The following is a 22,996-nucleotide window of genomic DNA, read 5'->3' as shown; positions in this document are numbered from 1 at the left end:
CACACACACACACACACACACACACACACACACACACACACACACACCATATAACATTTTGCGTTTAACAACAATCAAGAAAACGGTTTTTTTAAACAATAGATAATGAAAACAACAAATAATGATGTAAAGAAATTAACAAAAATTTACCAGCTGAGGCTGTAGCATATCGTATGGTAGCGCGGAAAATTTTCCATTTGTCAACTCGACTCTAGCCGCTTGTCCTCACAAAGACTCGTTTCCGTCGTGTCTTTGCCTTGAGCTAGATTTCCATCATTCTGCCTGCGCCGCGACCGTGTTCGTTTCGTATTGTTTCGTATCGTTTCATTTCAATTCGTTTGTGTGCGTGTCGTGACGATGGAGTTTTTACACAGGGAAAATAGAAACGTGAAAATCCATCAGTGTGGGAGAGAGAGAGAGAGCAAAGACATTCTAACGAATTCCCCTTGAAAACATCGAGATTAAGTTGAATAAATGGAGAATTTTTCATCAAAACATACAGAGCGGCTACAGCTACAGTCGGTAAGGGGTACTAAATTTGATTCGATTGGTACTTTTTTTTTCTATCCTACATTTTTGTTCATCTTTTTTTGGGGAAAAAACTGAAAATTTACATTTTTTCGGTTGATTGGTCCGGACTTTCGCTGGTGACAAGAATTTGTATGTCGGCTTGATTGGCTCGGTGCGGTGGCGGCGAACCAAGTAATTTAACTGGTATTCGCTCTCTGGTAGGACTGGCCTGCTGAACAACCAGCTGGGGAATAATTAAATTTTTTGGTCGATTCGGTGACTTGGGCGACCTTTGTTCGGGCGTTGGCGGCTCAATATCTATCAATATATTTGTATCCAATGACACTGTCGGTCGTTTTGGAATTGGACGTAGCAACGGCGGTGTATGTTTGTTCGGTATACCAATTGTGCTCGCATTATCTTCGTTCACAATGACTTTCACTAAACCGCCATTATTCTAAACCCATTTCAGAAAATGGCAAATGACAATGAGAGAGAGAGAGAGAGAGAGAGAGAGAGCGGGAGAGGGAGAGGGAGAGAGAATGAGTTAGAGAAATGGAGAAGCAAATTGTATTGCGTTGCCCAACAATTGTGTTGGTGTATGTGCTTTAAATGGTGATAGTGAACGTGTTTGCAATTTACACTCACCTCGATGCGTTCAACTGAAAGCTTTTCATCGTCATCACTAAAATTATTGGAAAAATGTCGGTCATTATGCAAAAAGCCGGAAAATCTTTGTGGTCGTGACATGATTGGCGTTAAAGCTGGTGATGGAATGGGCGTTGGTAGTTCCCGAATGGGTGATAGACATTTATTTGTGTTTGAACTGGGTACTTCGAGCAAAATTGTTGGCGGATTTAATGTGTTATTGTTTGTATTGCTTGTAGACGATTTATGAGCATTTAATGGATCTAAGACAGGAACTTCGATTGAAATGCTTGGCATATGATACGAAATTGGTGAATCGGGTGCACAGCTCGTGTAGCTAATTGGTGTATGCATCGAACTAGTCGATGATGAATCATCGGCAATGTCCTGTGGACTGGATGCCGACGGTGTTGTTGATGGTGAAATAATTAATGATGTAGGCATTTGCGACAATACATTGGTTGATGTTGTGAAATTTCTAAACATTGCCAAAATTGAATCCGCACTCGACACCTTCGGTTTGATGCGTCGCATATTTCGTAGCCCGATATCGTTGATGGTCAATTCGGAGCCGGACAACGATTCACTTCCCTGATTTGAGCATGGTCCATGCGGTGACCGGGAATCGTTTGCACTTGGTGTCGGCGGCACTGAGCTTGGACGTGGTATCATTTCGGTCGATGATCCTACCGGCAAATTGAGCGCTTTGAGGTTTGATGTACTCTGTTAAGGAAAAACAAACGAAATTTGAACACAAAAGCAGAATTGGAAAAGCATTAATTCATTTTCGCAATCACAGCCAATTAAATAAATACTAAGGAGATCCTATTGAACACAAAACACACTATTTCTTTGTTACAGACAGATACAGGTATACACATAGATATCGATTTTGATCGAGTGAGCTACACGTGTAAACATTTGACATCGATATTAACCTCGGAACTAAGTTCAGATGATACTCTACTAAAAAGACGAGCAAATGTGACTCTTTTCTCGTACTTAGCATCGAATGATTGACGTTTAGCCGTGGATGCTTCGTCAAAGTAGAATTCTGTGCCAGAATCTGAATTTAAGTTTCCATCGGCATATCTATCGGCGTGTTGCTCGTATAGCATGGCTAAGTCATCCAAGCTCATCTAAATAAAACACACACATTTTGTGCTCATCACGTGTACATTGAATTGCTCATGTTTTGTTTATTCGAGTGAAACCAAAAAAAAAAAAAAAAACAAATCAACCAACCAAACTCTCACAAACGAAAATGTTCATAATAATAAAAAAAGAGAAATCAAATCTAGACAAAATATGGTGATGTTGACGTATGTGTTCCAAATTTTGATAATAATGACTTTTGGTTTTCAGTTTCGATTCTCGTATGCAATTACCTTCGGTCGATTGCCTGTGTCAATGGTTGCGGGCGCGATAAGCGTTTCGAGTATAAGTCGTTTTTCAACGGCGGCACGTGTTTTGGTCGGTGTTGAATTATTTCTCTTTTTTCGGGCCGGCGATGGTGTACCTTTTTAAAATTTATATTACAACGCATTCAGAATGGCAATTAGTAAAATTCAACAACGGGCTTACTCAAACCAAAGTCTGACAAAAACAAATTATTACAAAACTTGAACGTATCATTTTTTTGTTGTCATTAAATACAATATCAATTAAGTGTATAAATATATTCAATAATTAGAACGATCGAACGAAAGAAGTGAGTTGAACGAAAGTAAAAATAAAATCGGAAAAAATAACCGAAGAAAACCAGTAAAGGGAAAGAAAAGAATACATTTGAAAATACGCTACCAGAAATAAAAAAAAAATCATAATAACTACGGAACAGATAGACAAAGATAGAACGATAGATAGATATATAGATAAAATCTGATTTCAAATTTTGGAAGTCATAAATGAAAAGGAACAAATTAATGCAAGCAGAAAGGATGCAAAGTTGAAGGGGAAAAAACGTGCAGTATTATTATCATTATAGTGCTCTTTGCTGTTGCTATTGTTTTTTCGACTTCAATTTTGTTTTGTTTTGCTCATTCCAACTAGCACAATCGCAACGCATAATGAAAACAAACAATAAACCAAAACTGAATAGCGGAACATACACAATTGAACACACTTGAGAGCATGCAAGCAAAAATAGAGGAAATGTTTGCAGTTTGTATTACTGATAATTACGTTTTGTCTTTTGGCATATGGCAAGTGGGGGTTAGTGAGAGAATTTTTTTTTCAGACATATTTTTTTTATATTTACACAGTGAACACAAGTTTTAAAAATAGGTTTTTTTTGTTAGCATAGGAAAAAAGAAAAGAAAGAAAAAAAAAGAATACAGATTAACATTTAATTTGGTGCATTTTTGCCTACCAGCAGCCACTTAGATTTTGTTTTATAAGTACAGACAGGAAGTTTTTTTTTGTTTTTCTCTTCTTTTTTTTGTTAGATGAATGTCCAATGAAAAAACATGATTTGGAAAATAAACTGATAAAAATGGACGGTAAACCAAGAGAGTAAAAATTAACGGGCGAAACAAAAAAAAAGAATAGAAAAAAATGCATCTTTGTTGTTATTATTGTACAAGATGAAATCATATGAACGGGATCATATTTACATGAGCGCTAGTGCTTTACATCTGTTCGGTTGTTTATGTATATAAATTCAATCATCGGATTTTTTTTGTTGGTTTTCATCGCATTTATGAATATCAAAATGAAAAGTCAAAAAAATCAACGAAACAAAAGAATGAAAAAATCGCGAAAAGTAATTAAATTTGAATGTAACAACAAAAATATGAAACCCAAAAAATAAATGATCGTTTAAAGCCAGATTTGATGCCCGAAGCAGCGTTTTTCCATCATTTCCGTAATGATTTCGTCAACGTATGACGATCAAACCAAATACGATGTATTCGGAAATGGTAGATTTTTCATGAGCAGACGGATTTGCGGATGTGAATAAATAATTTTCGGTTTTTGGCTTGCCGTTGATGTGAAATGTACAACAATTCCCTCTGTACTTAACTCGCATTAAAATGGTCTGTTGGCAAATCCATTGTTTTTTTTTGTCATTTGCTTTTGAATTTTCAAATTGGCTGTGAGTAAGTGAGCGAAAATTAGAAGAAATAAGAGTGAAATATCCTATAAAATTGAAAACTCAACGGGAAAAGTGTTGTTTCAGAGTAAAGTTATTTTGTTCGATTTACGTTTAAGCGGGATGCTTCAAAGAAAAAAAATGCAAATATATAATCAAAATGTATAGAGATAGAATCAATTATCAAGTATAGTCAAACGTACAAAGTTAGATTATTATCGAGAGCAAAGCTATAAGTTGAATCAAAAAAGTGTGAAGAATCGATTGTCATTCTCAAAAGCGCAAAAAATTTTGATTTAAAATAAAGTTGTTGTTTTGGTTGTACAGTGCAAAGTTAGTTGTTTTTGAATATAAGAAAAAAAAGATGGTTGATTACAAAGTATATTTGTTGTTGTTGTTATTGAAGGAAAAACCATTTTGGTGTAGATACAAAAAAAATTTTGTTCAAAAACAATGCTTGAAATTGTGTGTGATTTTGGAAAATAAAACACACTCGAGAGAGATAAACAAGTTCTATGCTTGGAAATAAAAGAGATTTATATATATATATATATAATATAGAGAGAAGTGGAGCAAGATAGAGTAAAATGAGGGCAAGCGTTAGATTTGCTTAAAAAAAAAATCAGAGAATACTTTTGTTGCTGCTAAAATAGTTGTTTGTTTTTGTTTTGGCGGTGTTTAGAAAACGAAACCACAACAAAAATGAAGAAAAACCAAAAATGTGAAAGTGTTGGAAATCAAATCAAATTCCGGCCATCGGGATTTTTTTTTGGAAAAATGGAACAGGGAAAAAGAGATAGAGAAAAGAATGCGAAAAAGTTTGTGAGGAAAATGTATCAATCAGAAGATTTGAAAAAAAACAAACAGAGAATTTCCAATTTAAAACGAAAAGAGGAGAGAAATTCGGATAGAAATTCATTAAATGATTCGAATTGGAAAGTAAGAACAAACGTATGATAGAAAAGTGCGCAGAGAAACAACATTTAAATGTAATCATTGAACAGAAATCATCAGAAAAGAAGGAGAATAAAGAGAAAGAGAAACAAATTGCATGATGAATCATGGAGAGAGAATAGAAAAAAAAGAGAAAGAAAATACGGAGAGAAAATGAGGACAAGGAAAATTAAACGAAAAAATCGCAAAAAAGAAACCGAAAAACTTCTGCTCATAAACGAGATAAACATGAAGAAAAAGAAAAATCATGTGATATGAATGAGATTCTCCCGTTATTGTTACAGTTAACGTGCGTTTCATTCGTTCGTAATGTACACGCGGTAGCGTCATCGTCAAAGCAGCACCAGCAGCAGTAGGAGCAAATCAACACAAGGATCATTTATTATTTAAACAAGCCTTGTTATACATTTTTTTCTGTCTTTCGCTCATACCCACACGCTTGGCTCTTTGACGCTCGGCTCTTTTCTGTTTTTCTATGTCTCGCTTTATGTGCAACGCTCTCAAGCTTTATGCAAAGAGCTTGAGAGATACGAACGGAAACTTTCTGTTTATCTCATTTAAGCTAAAAGAATGAATTTTCTGTTTTTCGTTATTTTAGTTGGGTTTTTGTTTGTTTATTTTGTTTTTTTATTTTTGATCTTTCGTCATTCGATTGACGAAAGCATTTTCTGTCTGTCTTACGTCGTGCAGGAGGTCGCAATAGATCATCTAATGAAAATGTTCGAGCGGTTTCTCCTCCTGCATGTGCATGTGGGCTGCTGAGGCTCAAAATTGATGGTTTTCGTATACCCAATCTGCCGAAAAGCGTTCGTGCCGTTCCCGGTGTCGTTGCTGTGGACTGTGGCGCTGAATTTGTTATTGTGAAATGCAATTGCTCACGAAGCGATGGATGATGATGATTATGTAGATGGTGTATTGAGCCGGGCGCTAAGCAGAGTCAAATGAAGATTTTCGGAAAGATAGAGAGAGAAAAAAGAGAGAGAAGAGAATCATCAAAGTATGAAAGTCATCCATTAGTCAAGTCAGTCCAAGCAATAAATGAGATCGGTATATGCAAGCCAACAAAATCCAATGAAAGCACTTACGCCGATTTCGATCAGCTTCCTCGGCCAGTAATTTTTCGATTTTTTCCGGGAAATGCCGTTTAGCACACCACACCAATCCGATGAATGCCAACACCACAAAAACGGTAATCAAACCCAACCAAAATGGCTCTTGAAGCATTCGCTCCGATAGCGGTTTATATGGAATGTGCATCATACGTCGTTCGCATCGCGTACCTTCCCACCATGCATGGCATCGACACTGCCATTTACCATTCTTTTCGAAGCATTCACCTCGACTCTCGCACGGATTATCCATACATGGCTTCTGCTTTTGATTGCACGTCTGACCCATGTAGCCTTGCAGACAGTGACACTATTTAACACAAACACACCAGAAAAAAAGTTTACAAATTTTTGCGATGAGTGTGATAACAAGAGTGTGTTTCGTTTTCAAAACACAGAGAAAAAGTGGACGAAACGAAAAAAAAAAGAATTATGTTTGCACAAACTTTGAATGAGGTCGGCGTGAGTTCGCATTTTCCAAAAATGCATGGCTCCATTTCGCATATCGTCAATGCACAAAACCTACCAAACCAGAGAAAATGACAACGTGAATTTTAATCTTGTTTATACATATTTTTGGTTGTTATTGGTGTGCGTTCATTTACCGTCCAGTGAAATGACCGGTGCATTGGCAGCGGTTCACATTTCCGTTCGATATACATTTGCCATTTATACAGGGGTTCGGATGACAAGACTCAACCTCATCATTTCCCGTTGCCAGTTTATACTTGTAATTGAAATCTGCGGGAAAAAAAATAATCATGGAGAGCAAGAGATGGAAAGCATGGCTCAATAATGTACGTTTTTACGTAATGCGATTGCGTCCTTGGATTGCAAACCATTAAGAGTTTTCTATTACCTGGTTGCACTCGAACACTTGCATTTAGATTGAGATTAATCGAATCAGTTGTTTTTTGTCGTATGTTTATTGTGTTGAGATACGATGTTATGTGAATGGGTGATGGTAACAAGATTGCATCGCCTTTGTAATTATCCTCTAATGTCGACAGTTTGCACAGATTCCAGAATGATCCATTAATGTCAGCATAATTATCGTAAATCTAAAATATAATGAAACATGTGTATATAATTAGTGTGGTGTGTGCGTGTTGAGTGAGTGTGAGTGTGTATGGCAAATAAATTCTGCGCATTGATTACGAACTTCAATTCGGTTTGCAATGTGACAGTCTGCTTCGCTAATTCCGACATTGTGCACTTCTAATAGAATTACTTCGCCCAGCGGAGCGACAATATGCTGAGTGAAATCAATATTGGATGGTTGCGGTTGTGGATAATTTAAATGATTCAAAATGCCATTCGCTTTATTCTGTAGTATAATACTGCGCTCCTCTCTGATCCCCACTGCAAAAACATTTTCCAGCGCACACACAGACAGCAGACAGCGGACATCGAAGCGAAGGCGAGACAGAGAATGAAAGATAGAGAAAATTCAATAAATTTTGCCAAACAAATTCAATTAAAAACAACCCGAAAAAGCCAAAAGATAAAAATGAATATGCTTACTCGTTTTATATGCTAAATTGAAGCCAGTGCCTTTTGGCTTGTCGCCAGTTCGCAAATGGATCGTAACTCGATTTTGATAACTTACAAACACACCATCGTTTAGCTGTTGTACATTTCGGAATGGAATAAATGGGCCTTTGCCCAAATCGATTTCCACAGTGACATCGCGAACCAGGTCAAACGATTCAAATTCAAGCCAAATTCGTTTATTGTTCGCTGCATAAATGACGTACTTGCAATCTAAATGATTGAGTAAAATGTTCGGAAAATTCGGCGATTCAATGGAATTGAAGTCATCGCTGGCGGTGTAGGTTTGCGTTGGACAACCGCTCGTGCTCACTGCTTTCCATGACATCGAAAAACCCGAACCCGACACGGAATAATCACTATGGAAGTATATTAGAACGGTATTGGTCGCACTGATGAAATCAAAACGGCTCATGTTCGATTCATGCGTTCCACACCATCGAACATACGGCAAAAAAGACGGTTCGATTGCAACTCGCTTAGACAGTGATGGTTTGCGTGGTTGAATGCTGGAGTTTCGTTTCCTACGCTCATTGTATTCACTAGAGTCGTCGGCATCCCTTGCCGCATCCAACAAATATTCATCGGATAGGTAGTTGCGATCATTGTCTGGCGTGAGCATTGCCATTGATTTGGCCGTCAATCCAGATTCGACCATTTGCTCATAGCTTTCATCATCCTCAATGCTAATGTAATCGTACAAACAATCGTTCTGTTCTTCCAGATCAATCTTTGTGAACTGCAACACCAACCGCGTTTTCTCCGGTCCAATCAATTTCACATAGTAGTTCGTATTGGCTGGATACAAATTCGGATAGTCTGAGAAAGAAAAACCAATCGATTCAATAGAATATTCCATAAGATAAGGAATTTGCACGATTGATTAATGGAATTTCAATATTAAATTCTATTTACTTGGTGATGTTAGAAGTCCTTCGGTGCCGGTGACGGTTTCATTTTCAAAATTCACTTCGAGATTGTCTTGACTGCGTCGCTTACACACGTAGCCACCGAATTTTGTGGCACAATGATCGGCAGTCCAAAATAATCCCGACGGCTGCATTGGTGTGCTCGATACTTTCCATTGCAAGCCGAGACACAAAGCCTCCTTTGAAGTTTTCTCAGCATGACGTTGACCTTGAATCCATCCCTTTTTATTTCATATACAAAAATAAACATAAAATCAATAAAAAAAAACATCCATTCTCTACTCGTACACTCTCCATTGTTATCCAAATGCAATACAATACCTTATATGTTAGGTTCGAGCCATCATTCCATTTTAAATGCTTGTTTGACTCGAATTTTCCGCCGAGCCAATAAATTGTTTGCGGTGAATAATCCAATTCGTTGCGAATGTTTGTGGTAATGAATCTTAACGAAAAATTCATGCGATTATTTTTAGACGTATTCGTTCGGTCATAAAATATACATATACATAGGTACAACGATAGCACTGATTTATTTAAAATAGACCTTACCGTTGCTCTTCGGCTGTTCTTATTGATGCCAATTCACCATGGATCCCGGCACAAACTTGTTGGGCAGTAAACCAATCCACTTCGGGATACGAAACGAACAAGTAGCAAGTACCATTGAATGGTTTTAATCGATCGTCGGAGCATTTTGAGGCGGCTAATGGAGTGCAAATGAAATTAATGTAAGTGCCAACGTCTCTCGCTCTCGAAGGACGAACAAGTTAAACGATTGATTACATTACCATTTTTGATAACGACTTTGGCTTTGTAGCCGCCAAAGTGATGCGAATAATCCGATGAAAAATGTAATCCAAGTATGGGTCCGCTGCTTCGATATCGAAGTAATTTCACCTTTGAATTCCAATCACCGCATATTCGACGCGGCGCGTTCACATTTAACGATTTATCAAAATTGATGCCCATTTCCGGTGTTTGTATCAAATAACTGTGGTGGCTTTTGTAAATACTGAGAAAATTCTCAAAAATATCCACATTTTTCAAGAAATTGCTTTCATTGTGTCGTCGAACATTCTCCGGCGTGTGTTGTGCGTAATGTCTGGCATTATCGTTGAATGCGTTGCCATTAACCTTGTCGCTGCCATTATTACCATCGTTGCTGTTCACAGTGTAGCTATGATCACTCGGATGTGAGTCAATGATTTCCAGGTAATCGTATGAGCATCTAAAAGTGAGCGAGATAGAGATGGTGTAAATCGCATTTCAAAATGGAATCAACGCATCAAGCCAACAACATGGCGTGAGAGAGAGCCTTTCAGCCGCATCATTGTCGGATCAACACATTTCTATTCAATTGCTCAACTCACTGTGGTTCATTTTCCAGTACGAATTCCTCGAATTCAATGGCAATGTAGAAGCCTTTCGGTGCGATTATGACGGTGAAGCAGTTTGTTTTGTCTGGATAATGTGTCGGAAAGCCTGGGCTCCATATTGAAGCTCGTAAATGGTTGTGGGATAACACCACCGTTTTATTACAGTCGGTTGACCATGACTTTTCGATTGGTTCTAACAATGTGTGAATAAATCAAGAATCGAAAAATCAATAAATAATAAATCATCGCATTGCGATGGGAGAAGTGTGAAAAAGTTATATTCTTTTGGGGTGGCGATGGTGCTGCGTGCGAAAAAAGCACACAGGAAATTTACCGTCTGACAGTGGCCGTTCGCAAAGGAAGAAATTTTTCTCATTGCAATCACGATCGTTCCACATGTAGGTCAATGTCACCGGAACAATTTTTGATTTTGCTTGGATGGCCGGCGGGATGCGAAAGTATCGACGGAGCTCAACGCAATCCTGTGCACTCAAACCTAAACGACCAAACGAACGAAGATTACACGGTAAAACAGAAACGAATTTTATGGCCGTGTGAGAAAATTCATAGAACAGAAAACATACCGTCATCATTTGGTTGCTTATTGTAGCTGCTGTGCTCCGACCAGCCTGGAAACCAATTGGAAAATGTATACGGAAAGCCATTCGTCCAACGAAAATCACCCTCAAATATTTCATCCGATGCACCGATCCAATAAGCAATATTCGATCGAAATGTTGCGCTAAATAAGAAAAAAAACGAAATCGAACATTATTTTTTATGGCATTCACCGGCCTCGTTCTTACACCATCAACCATCTATAGACAGAGATTCAGAGAGAAGCAGAAAAAAACGCACGCGTTCTTCTTACCTATTCATGAGCAGTGTATCGATAAGTTTTTGCTCTCGTTCCGATTTAATCGAAGCCAAATGTCCGCCAAGTCTTTTGCAATGGTTCTCTGCTTCTTTCCATGGCAGTGCCATTTCGACGGCCGATATACAAAATTGGTTCACAGCGATCCAACCAAAGGCACATTGTGACACAATTTCGGGTATGGGTATTGCTGTATATTCTATGTAAACTGATGGTCTATCATATAAACTATCGACAATATTTTGTTTGCTAGTGCTATCAGCACTGGTTTCACTACCGCCATCATTGCCTCCGTCATCATCATAAAATATCCGTGTTACATGGATGAGCATTGAGTTGCCCGTCGATTTGAATGAAAACTTTTTTGCTGGACTGTCGCCATTTATACAGTGTGACCATTTTTCATCGTTTGCATCGCTGATGCTTATCGCAATGCCCGGGCAAAAATTCACATTTTCCACATACTGTGACAGCATCAGATCCACATATTCATAGTCAATGTCATCGATGCTGCTGCTATCTTTGGCCTGATTCGGTCTCATCACAATCTCGCTGCCATTGTGCATTGACGGCGAAGATGTTGATTTTGTATAGAAATTTTGAAATAAATTCAATTCAATTTGATTGCCATACGGTAGATGCACAAGAAAATAGCATTCCAATTCATGGCGTGGCTCGAGCAAAAATGAACTATTACGCGACGTCATTGTGACATTATAACAGTAGTCGACAAGCTTGAAATTCAAGCTAAACACTGGATTCCGATCAAATTGTATGCTCATATTTTGCTGCAACGGAAAATAGTAGACACGTTCGTTCGGTGCGATGTCTTCAAGTTTTCCGCACAGTTTATCATGACCGTTGAGCGTGATATAACTGCCACTATCGCATGGAATATTCAGTCGTTTTATTTCAATCAGTAGGCCCGGTGATTCGCTTGTGAGTGGCTCACGCGAAGGAAAGTAAATTACGCATTTATCGTATTGTTGCTCGGGTAGTGCAGCATAATCCACATTTCCAATTGTATCTTTCATGTATAATATGCAATCTGGCGAAAAGAGCGAGAGAAAGAACGAAACAAAATGGTTTGTTGTATTTCATTTCTTTCTTTCTTTCTTCTGCAAATGCGTTAACACCAAACAAAGCCCATTCCCATTGTGTGTGTGTGTATTCAGCATAAATAATCGATTAAATAAAGAAACAACCATCGATTCATCCGCACACACACACACACACACACACACACACACACACACAAATGAAATTCTACAACAATAACAGCAATAAAAGAAACGCAATGAACATTTCTTACCATCTCTCAGATTAAACGTTGCCGTCATTTCGTATACATCAAAACTGAATTTTCGTCTAAATAAAAGTCTAAATGAAAAAAGAAAAACGAAGAAGAAAGTATGTGTTATTCATTGCAATCACTTATTCAGCAAGTGAAATGAACAGCAAAGTGAGTGTGAAGTAAAAACGGAACGAAAAACGGAAAAACTTTTACACGCACCTAAAACTAACAGTCTTGTTTATCAAATCAGCTTTGCTGTACGACCACCTCCTCGTAAATTGCGTCATTCGGCTGCCTGGAATCACGTTTTCGCTCCAGTAATCTTGAGTGCAGTGATCGGTTATGTGGTTGCTCATTTTCCATCTTTTGTTTCTTCTTCCTATGCTAAAATTAAGTGCTAATACGCTGTTAGATGGGATTGGCGCTGTCATATGCTGTTCGACATTGACGCTTGGTATTTCAATGCCACTTTCGTCAACGCGAATTTTTTTCGCCGTTGACGACGACGACGATGACGATAATGACGAGGATGACAATGACGGTGTCGCTGCCATCATCGATACATCGTTGCCATTGAAGTGATTGGCAAACACTTTGCGATTACTAAACTCGTCTTTGGCTTGCGTGTGATCGCCATTATAGCTTGAATGATGTTGCTTATGCTTTCGATGCCAATTCACTGGTGTATCACTTCTAAATACACCTTTGTGCATTCCATCGATGCTGGCTTCCACATAAAAGTCGGTAATACTCTCGTTTTTTGACAATGTCACATGGACTATATATTACATGGATTCGTTCGTTCGCAGAAAGAACAAGGAAGCGAGAGAGACGAAAAAGAAACGAAAAGAAGAGAGAAAAATATTGGAAACATGTGTGAATAAAATGAAAAAAAAAATAACAACGACAAATACAGATATTGAAACGACTTTTATTCATAACGATGTGCTTGTCGGTTGGATCTTCTACGTGTTTCTTTGTGTTTAGTTTTATCGCTTTTAGCAACAAAGACTCTTAACATGAATTTCCCAGTTAAAACAACAGCCATCGTCAATGCGCTGAATGGATTTATGTTTTCATGGACTTTTTTACGGTCTGACATTTACACCGAGTTGTGAAATAACAATAGCACACTCAACGCGGTACATGTGTATATATATTGAACTTTCGCATTATTTGCTTTTTACAACAGTCTTCAAACTTCTTTTCACTCATCGCTCTCCATCGTCAGCTAAACTGGGTAGTAGCAGCAGCAGTAGCACGTATTTATTTTGCCTGGGTGAACTACTAATGCTAAGAGAAGTTCATGTGTATCTTTACCGCTTTCGTTTTCTCATAGAATACCATTTGAACGGCGTACGCAAAAACCATTGGATTTGTCAAAGTGTGTATACTTTTTTGGATGGAGGGTTATCGTGTTGCTAAGGTTTTGCAAGAGTTTCATCTGGCTAAAATTGAAACCGATACGAATATAACGCTTCGTAGCACTGATGGCGACATAGAAGATGACAACAGGCCGACATCCGTTGCATCCTGAATCGGACAAGTGGACTCAATTCCAGTTTAATTGACTGTCACAACGTGTATTACACAATATGTGCATAAAATATCAATATCCACTTCCTTTTTCGGGTTTCGATGTGACCTCAGTTGAATACTTGTTTGTCACACAAACAAATAGATCACATCGGGTTCGAGTTCATGTTTAGATTATTTGATCTTTGAACTCGATTTCCTTAGAACTTTTTTTTCAAGCATCCCATTCATATTTGCCTACTTGTCCCATTTTCTTCATTTTGTGTGTGCGAACTATTTTAATGTCACTATTAGGGCTTGGATGTGCCTATGCAGTGTATTCACCTTCACCATAGCAATGTTTTTAGTTCTTCTTCAGATGCTTCGTTGTTTTTCTGAAGAAATCTTCCCAAACGAATGGGGACAAAGTGAAATTCTTTGCATTTTGATTTGTTAAGAGCGAGAAAAAAACTACGGCAAACTTTGTTTTTCTTTGAATGCAAATTGAATTTTCCGTACATTTGCTGAATCATCGTCAACGTTTTGCCCGTGCACATAAATATATGCCATGGAAAACGGTACTCGCCACAAACACACACACACAGAGAGATAAGGACAGTAGGTTTGTTAGCCATTGCATGACCACTTCGCTTCACCGGAGTATTTTCCTTGGAAATTGTAAAACAATCCAAGATCTTTTTCTTTCATTCTACAAAGAAGAGGCTATCGGATAACACAATTTGGTTGAAGTATACCGAAAACTTTCAATGTTTCTCTCAATTTAGCTGTTCCGCACTGAAGTTTGTCAGAGTAAAAAAAAGGTCACTGTCTGACATTCAAATACACTGCCAACGGTATATTGTAGTCCAGTTTGTGCCGAATTGAAATCGGATAAATGAGATTGTCGAAATTGATAAGTGAAATACATGCGTCAATTTGATTGAAGGCTCTTCCCCAGAGAGAAGGATAAAGAGTGAGTGAGTGAGTGAGGGAGTGAGACCGAGAGAGAGAGAGAGAGAGAGAGAGAGAGAGAGAGAGAAAGAGAGAGGAGAACCACCAGAAGAGTACTACTTGCTGACCATCGAAAGCTCTTCAATAAGCAAACTTTTTCCATTTCAATTTAGTGCAAGATAATAATATGGAATGCACTTCATTGCATCGCTTTCAATCACACGGGGTTGCATATAATCCACGGATTAAAATTCCATCATTCCATCATAATACTCAACCAACCGACCGCACAATATACATGATACAAATGCAAATGCAAAATTCCAACACATACCTGTATAGAAAACGTTTCGTACGAGTCCATCGGTCGCATCGAACAGGTCGTGTTTGACGTCAATCGAAATGGGCACATGATTCGAATGGCTGGAACTATTCGTTGGCGCATCCAAGTTGAATGTAGCATTCGCTTTCAACAAATGATCTATGTTGACAATTTTACGTGTGTGTGCTTTCGTTATTAGATATTCATCGACGCTTAAATTTTTACAAGGCTTTTGGTTTAACCGAAATAGATTTTCCGGCAATTTAACGAATTCATTTGGTAATTTATCTAAATTTGCTTCAGTGCTGTTAATGACTTTGATGCTAGATGCTGTTGCTGCGGGGGATGAAAAACAGACAAAAACAAAATTGATATGACAAAAATATATGTATGTGGCTCGTGTTTAGTATTTTTTTCATTTTGGAGGGTAGCATGTGGATGGCAATCGTCATAAATGGATATGATGATGATGTTAAGCGGTTGCCCACATTTAGGTGGTTAACAATTTTGATGATAATTAAAACTTATTTTTTTGCTGTTGCTGTTTGACAAACCAAAAATGAATACCTGGTTTTGATGCGGTTTTCTCTAGTTTTTCGATTATCTTGTGATGTGCGGCGGCTGAACTTCCATGCGATTTCCTAATATGTTCTCTATGCCTATTATTTACGACAGAGTCGTTTGGTGATGATGGCGGCGGTAGTGGTGGTATTTGTGGTGACGATGATGATGGTGGGGGTGGTTGTTGTTCGCTAAATCGACGTTTATTTTGAACATCATCAGTTGTATCGACATTGGATGAGTCGGGCTGTTTCGTATCGGCTACATGAATGTGTGGTGTTGTGGCTGCTGTTATGGTCGTGATGTCACTGCTCAATTGGCTGGTAGTCGCCTTCAATTCGGGTGGTCCCGGTGAGCGTCCGGGTGCTGGGTCACCACTTAAGCCACAGCATGCATTTAACACAAACGCAGTGAGCACAAACACCAACAAACTGAAATTCATTTTCTCCACACTTTCGTTTCGTTCTTACATTTACCATATATATTTTTTACTGTTTCAATTTCACTTCTTACACACTGAGAATGAGAGGGAAAAAACAACAACAACGACGACGACGATGACGATGTTTCAACTACACTTACAACAAGTTTAAAAATATTTTCAATCTGGACTTACTTTCGTTCGACGTTTTTATATTTAGAATTTGGATTTATGTGTTACATGTTTTTTCTACATCATCATTTGAGATTGTTTTTATTTCATTTTTTGTTTTCTTGTTCGTTACTTTCAACTCTCCTATTTCTATTTGCCATCAATTATCGTTTGCATGTTTAATAATTGGCCGCTCTACATTTTTACGAAACATCTGAAGAACGAACGGATCGATGCGTTCTGTAGTGGTAGAATAAAAGAAAAACACTGAATGAATTTGGATATTTTCCGAATTAAAAACAAAAAATTCATGATAAGTGATTGTTCAAATATTGTTGATGTGAATGCATTGCATGGTGATGATGATGATGATGATGTATGATGATGTTGCTAACAGAAAAAATAAGATTTTCATGACCTTATTCTGTTATTGAAACTGACAATTTATAGAATCAAGAGAAAAAAAGAATCAACAACGAAGAGAGGTACACTCAATTTTATGGAATAAATACGAGCGAATGTCAGTTGACAGCATAATTTAATGTGACGGGATATGAATGTCGAAAATCCTACAGCAACAGCCGAATTCAAATGATGACGCTAATGAAAAGATAGCTTTTAGTGCTTGACTAATGCGTTAAACAATTGGATTAAATTATTGAATTGTCTTCGTTGGATTGCTTGAATATTAATGCATGTGTCCAGCGTTCAGCGTTCGATGACCAACAGGCATGTTATCATGATACTGATCAGGCTGGCAACATGAATTTCTAATGATAACATACCGTTTAAACACACCAAAAATTCCAACCCACTTCTCTCAATCATCCGAATTGACAAGTGGAGCATATTGGACGCCCCCGAAACAACACAAAATAGACATTCATTTCAACGGCGTGCACAGTGCACACACTTGCGTATACAAGACGAATACGCGATTGAAACCATTCGATACTTCAATCAGCCATTTTCGCTCAGAGAAATGATGCGGTTGAACTTTTGGCGTTAAACCAATTATAGTTTCATATTTTACTGGCACTGCAATTTTTTTTAGTCAAACATGGACACTCTTTTCTTGGCGGCTATGAAGAATTGTAGCGAAATTATTTGTTTGATGTGGATTCTCTTTGTTTGCAATTTTTTTTCTTTTCGTTTTTTCCCCCATCAAAATCCATAAAATTGCACATAAAATGTGTCTAGAACATATTTTGCAGACTTGACGAAACATCTACATCGATATCAAAGTTTTTTTTTTCCCATTATTTTCGCTTCATTAAAGGTGGCTTATGTGGAACTTCTATGCAAAATCCATTTTCACACAGCAACAACAGCAGCAACGAACATAACCAACAGCGACCAATTCCTCTAAATGCCCGATTAATGTACTCATTCATTTCATTTATGTGAGAATTTATTTGACAAAGTAGTCGATTTGTAGGAGCGGTCCTAGAATATTTAGTGGTGAAACTTTTTCTTACTTTGGTTGGTGAGAATGAGGAAGGGTGGGGGGACGACAAAAATGACAGCACGGAAAAACGGTTTGAAGTGTGTTTTGCAAAATTAATTAGATCCAATAAAAATGTTGCATCTCTCGTCCGTGCTGTGTGAGTGTATCATGACCATCAGAAAATGAATCGTGTCACCTGAGCGAATTTTTTTTTCTTTCATTTTGTTTGAATATTTTATGCGTCGCTTGAAAACTCAAAATGGTTTATGTATTAAGTGTGACAATAGCGAATTTTCGTTGTTAGGTTCCGTGTGAACGGTGTTCGTCTCTGTGATAAAACACATTTTTAACGCTGAAATTGCAATTTTTTTGAAAGTTACTTGTGGACACATCAAAAAACCTTGGAAAACTCTCACTGCCACGTTTTATTTTCCATTTTATTTTCGTTCGTTCGGTGTTTTCTTCTTCATTTCAATTGATCTTCTTCGGGCTGGTTTTTTGTCGTCATCGTTGCTACAAACTGTTTATTTCTTCTATACAACATGGATATATTCTATGTATGAAATAAAAAAAGACTACGTGTAGCACATTTGGATGTATTTATGTGAAACGTGTGCTTCAAATGGGTAATGTGCAATACAGGGATTTAATTAATCGTAAACATGCGAAAATTTAGTTACGGCATTAAAAGCCAAAACTGTCGACGAAGACGATGACGACGACAACGACAACGACAGCAGAAGCGGTGGCGGCGTTAGCGATGGAATCAACAGCGACGAATAAAATATATTTGGTAAATTAAAGTCAACGCTGCAGCGAAGCCTTTTGTGTGTTGCTGTTGGGTTAAATGGTGGAGCAATCCAAAGAGGAAATATGTTGGTGTTTAGATAAGGAGAAAACATTAAAACTGAACGATTTTTTTTAAAAGGCAGATCAACTGTTTTCACGGCAATTCTGCGTTCTTATTGGCTAAACATTGAAATTGGGTATTAAATTGGCGTGTGTCTGAAATGAAGGGTTGCTTATGAATGCGGCAACATTTGCACAATTTAATAAATCCCAATCGTTCGATTAGTAGACATATCATAAGTCAAATTATTGGATATTGAATTCATGAGTGACAAGGGTTGAGGAGGAGGTGGAAAATGGAACAAAGCATCTGGGTGGCCGGCCAGACAGACAGACACAGCCGAACGAAAACATATTAGTCATCGGTTTTGCAATTCATTGCTGCGTTAAGTGTGTATGTGTGAGTGGTGGTGGTGGTGGTGGACCACTGGTGGTGGTCAACTGCTTGTTCCAAAAGAATTGTTTTGTATTTGTTTGTGACTTTCAGATCGGACGATCCTTTTTTTCTCTCTTACTTTTACTTTAGCTTTTGCCGCAGCTTTTATATTCAACCAACTTAATTAGACCTTTGTGAATAAACAGAAAAAAACATCAATAGTCATCGCTGAGTCGTGTGAGCAGCTCGTTTGTTGCTACGAGCGAACAAAAGTCACCGAAACCCACTTAAAATGACCGCAAACCAAGTGCTTCAGCTTTTTAACGTGAGAAAGCATACACTCGGTACTCGGCTCGGTTTCACTTGCGTCTTCTTCTTTTTCCCCGTTGTTATTACTTCAACCAAAGAGATTCTGTATTCTTGAGCATTCAATTATTTAGTCTGTAATTTGGTTGAGATTTTTGCGAGAGACAGATTCAACATAACACCAATTCTATCTGTGCTGTTGAAATGCTCAAAATGTAATAGACATTTTTCCTTTGTGCTTTTTTTCGGTTCATGTTGCGATAAACGGCCGATAGGGAGAAAGAGGGGAACAAATCGCTTGATTCTTTTTTTTGGGATTGTGTATATATCCGGCACGTTACATCAAATACAAATACAAATCCAATATCTACATGTGCGACTCTTGAATATCTTCCTTCTTCCACACATCCAAAAGTCATCCGATAAAAAAGGTCTTTATACAAACAGAACATTGTCTCGATTTGGTTCAGTTCCATTGAATCGTCTCAATGTTTGTATTTAACAACATGGCAGCACCGCATATATGCCAAGTTCTCTTGAATCGTTGTTGACTGTTAAGTGAACAAATAGTCATGGCCTTACCCCAAAAAAAAAAACGAAAGAAAAGAGAAGAGAGAAAGAAATCAACCCATAGAAATCAACTTACAATACTGTCGCCGATATTCGTCTGTGTGTACTGCTGATTGTGTACCGACTGATGTCACTCAACGTTTCTATTTATTCAAGCTCTTTTTTTCTCATTCGCTCTCTCGCTCATCCTCATCGGATTTAGCCTCATTTAACGCTTTGACTCGACCATTTCAAGTAGCGAAAAATCCGTGAGAGAGAGCCGCAAAAACGATACTTAGCGAGAGAACAGGAGATATACGTGTATATTTCAAAAGAAACGTATTTTCCGTCAACCATTCGCTACTGTCGGTTAACGACTTGCAATTGAGTTGTTGTACATTGTACATCAATCAGCCATCCATGAGAATTTACTCGTTTCGCCACCCCCACCACCACCACCGTCATCGTCATAGTCATCGTATATGTATATATTGTGGCGGTAAGAGCCTACGGCACACTTTTTCATCGTGTTCCGTACAATATACAGTGTGCATTATAAATAAAATCATTCGCGCACTGGAAGTCGTGCTCATGCATACTAATTACGAAGGTTTTCGTTCCCTTTATTGTCGTGCATACAATTTTTTTATTATTATTATTATTTTGCTCTTTGTTCTACAGCTGTCACTTTATTAACATATTAATAATTTATTAATATATTTTTTTATTAACATATTAATAATTTATTAATATTTTAATAAAATGAATTTTTTATTAACGTTAATAAAATATAGTGCATTTTATTAACATATTAATAATTATTAGTATGGTAAATTTTCGGTTATTAATATGATGTAGATTTTATTAAAATGTTAATAAAATGTGGTTATTAATATGTTGTCGATTTTATTAGAATTCTAATAAAATCAACAACATATTAATAACGATATTTTATTAGAATTTTAATAAAATGTGGTTATTAATATGGTGCCGATTTTATTAGAATTCTAATAAATTCGACAACATATTGGATTTGGTTAAATTGATTTTGCTTGACCAAAATGGGAAAGTGTCTGACCAAAATGGGAAAATGTTTGACGAAAATCGGAAAATGTTCGACGAAAATCGGAAAATGTTTGACCAAAAATCGGAAAATGTTTGACCAAAATGGGAAAATGTTTGACGAAAATCGGAAAATGCTTGACCAATGTGGTGGGAAATCGTCTGACCAAAATGGGAAAATGTTCGACGAAAATCGGAAAATGTTTGACGAAAATCAGAAAATGCTTGACCAACCGAATTTTACTTTAAAAAATGTGAATTTGTTAAAAAAAATTGAATAAATTTTTTGATTCCATTTTAAATTCTCAATGTGTTCGTCCCATATAATAATATTTTGTATAAATACATTCAATTGTGGCGCGGAAAAATGGGTAAACAATGCTTAGAATGATTTTTATAACAAGTTGGTGCCAATTAAGCCACCTTTAACTAATAAAGAAAATAAGAACTATCATAATGTTCCTACTCCAGTCTGTGATACTTTTTTAATTGATTTTAACACGAGTACAAATACTGTTAAACAGAGGATTAATGAATATTTTAAAAGAAATAGATTATGGAGAGAGTAATAAATTTTATGCAAATATACACAAATGACAATCTCAAAACTGAGTGAAACTACTTGTCAAATTAGACAACGTATGCAAACGGTCACTCAATTGACAAATACTTGAGTTAAATTTCCTCATTCACTCAGGAACAAAACATTATGAGTCAATATGGAACAAAACATTTCTTGTGAAAATCTCAACATGTGTTGGAATTCGTTACATTACAATATTTTGCTACGCGAAAATGATTTTATTTTTCTCTGTGTAGCAATTCAATTAATGTAATATAATGTAAATATATAAAAGAATATTCATATCAAATAAACCACCTCTGGCGAAGAAACGCTGTATGGTGCAGAATAATAATAATAATAATGAAAAGAATGTGAATAAGAATAGAGAATCCTTCTTTAGTGGCGGAAACCCAGCCAGGGTATATCCCAGACAAAATACTGGTGGAGCAGAAATCGCGCCGCGCACATTTTCCGATTTCGGTCAGACAATTTCCCACCACTTTGGTCAAGCATTTTCCGATTTTCGTCAAACATTTTCCCATTTTGGTCAAACATTTTCCGGTTTTTGGTCAAACATTTTCCGATTTTCGTCAAACATTTTCCGATTTTCGTCAAACATTTTCCCATTTTGGTCAGACAATTTCCCATTTTGGTCAAGCACTTTCCTATCAACCATTGGATTTCATCCGATTTTATCAACGGATGACATCATGTTCACATCAAAGTCTATTCAACACAGCGTTTAGATTAAGACAATCATTTATCACGACAAAATCTCAAAGAAAAACGAGTCTGGAAATATTCGACATGTTTTTTGTATGAAACTTTTCTTCGGAATTTTTTTGAAAAGTTTCATACAAAAAAACTGTCAAATATTTCCAGACTCATTTTTCATCGAGATTTTGTTGTCTGGCAAAAACTGACATGAATTTTATATGAAACTTTTCTTCGCAATTTTTTTGAAAAGTTTCATACAAAAAAACATGTCGAATATCTCCAGACTCGTTTTTCTTTGAGATTTTGTCGTGATGAATGATTGTCTTAATCTAAACGCTGTGTTGAATAGACTTTGATGTGAACATGATGTCGTCCGTTGATAAAATCGGATGAAATCCAATATGTTGTCGAATTTATTAGAATTCTAATAAAATCGGCACCATATTAATAACCACATTTTATTAAAATTCTAATAAAAAAATTGTCGATTTTATTAAAATTCTAATAAAATTGACAACATATTAATAACCACATTTTATTAACATTTTAATAAAATCTACACCATATTAATAACCGAAAATTTACCATACTAATAATTATTAATATGTTAATAAAATGCACTATATTTATTAACGTTAATAAATATGGTGTTTCAAATTTTTTATTAATTATTAAAATATGTTGTTTATTAACATATTAATAAAATACCGATTTTTGACAGCTGTACTTTGTTCATCATTGACACAGAGAGCGAGCAAACCAACGAACGAACGAACGGACGAATGAGAGAGAGAAAGAGAGAGAGAGAGAGAGAGAGAGAGAGAGAGAGAGAGAGAGAGAGA

At 36.9% G+C, this 22,996-nt stretch overlaps 1 protein-coding gene across 4 annotated transcripts in view; it reads right to left on the bottom strand.

Moving 5' to 3' along the window:
- The window catches only part of LOC129578625 (uncharacterized), a 34,062-nt gene that overhangs the window by 6,243 nt on the left and 4,823 nt on the right, over nucleotides 1-22,996 (bottom strand). For 2 of the 4 annotated variants that reach the window (XM_055467463.1, XM_055467464.1), the window contains exons 2-23: nucleotides 15,698-16,523; nucleotides 15,143-15,466; nucleotides 12,562-13,120; nucleotides 12,361-12,428; nucleotides 11,046-12,096; nucleotides 10,759-10,916; nucleotides 10,509-10,670; nucleotides 10,169-10,367; nucleotides 9,587-10,026; nucleotides 9,348-9,501; nucleotides 9,117-9,240; nucleotides 8,782-9,016; nucleotides 7,840-8,685; nucleotides 7,478-7,677; nucleotides 7,175-7,376; nucleotides 6,921-7,056; nucleotides 6,762-6,837; nucleotides 6,292-6,625; nucleotides 5,888-6,133; nucleotides 2,547-2,677; nucleotides 1,159-1,881; nucleotides 615-967 (exon numbers count right to left, since the gene is read on the bottom strand). In XM_055467463.1, the coding sequence (XP_055323438.1) occupies nucleotides 615-967; nucleotides 1,159-1,881; nucleotides 2,547-2,677; nucleotides 5,888-6,133; nucleotides 6,292-6,625; nucleotides 6,762-6,837; nucleotides 6,921-7,056; nucleotides 7,175-7,376; nucleotides 7,478-7,677; nucleotides 7,840-8,685; nucleotides 8,782-9,016; nucleotides 9,117-9,240; nucleotides 9,348-9,501; nucleotides 9,587-10,026; nucleotides 10,169-10,367; nucleotides 10,509-10,670; nucleotides 10,759-10,916; nucleotides 11,046-12,096; nucleotides 12,361-12,428; nucleotides 12,562-13,120; nucleotides 15,143-15,466; nucleotides 15,698-16,133 (7,157 nt within the window). In that variant the 5' untranslated portion in view covers nucleotides 16,134-16,523. Of the gene's footprint in view, nucleotides 1-150; nucleotides 283-614; nucleotides 968-1,158; nucleotides 1,882-2,096; nucleotides 2,298-2,546; nucleotides 2,678-5,887; nucleotides 6,134-6,291; nucleotides 6,626-6,761; nucleotides 6,838-6,920; nucleotides 7,057-7,174; nucleotides 7,377-7,477; nucleotides 7,678-7,839; nucleotides 8,686-8,781; nucleotides 9,017-9,116; nucleotides 9,241-9,347; nucleotides 9,502-9,586; nucleotides 10,027-10,168; nucleotides 10,368-10,508; nucleotides 10,671-10,758; nucleotides 10,917-11,045; nucleotides 12,097-12,360; nucleotides 12,429-12,561; nucleotides 13,121-15,142; nucleotides 15,467-15,697; nucleotides 16,524-22,996 lie in introns of all 4 variants that reach the window. The other 2 variants (XR_008689120.1, XR_008689121.1) reach the window with 2 other exon arrangements.

The sequence above is a fragment of the Sitodiplosis mosellana genome, unplaced genomic scaffold (genome assembly GCF_009176505.1).
Source record: "Sitodiplosis mosellana isolate CC-2019 unplaced genomic scaffold, AAFC_SMos_1.0 Smas_scaffold_6226, whole genome shotgun sequence".
Taxonomy (NCBI): Eukaryota; Metazoa; Arthropoda; class Insecta; order Diptera; family Cecidomyiidae; genus Sitodiplosis; species Sitodiplosis mosellana.
Note: the sequence above shows the minus strand (reverse complement) of the source record. Positions and strands in the feature narration are given on the sequence as shown.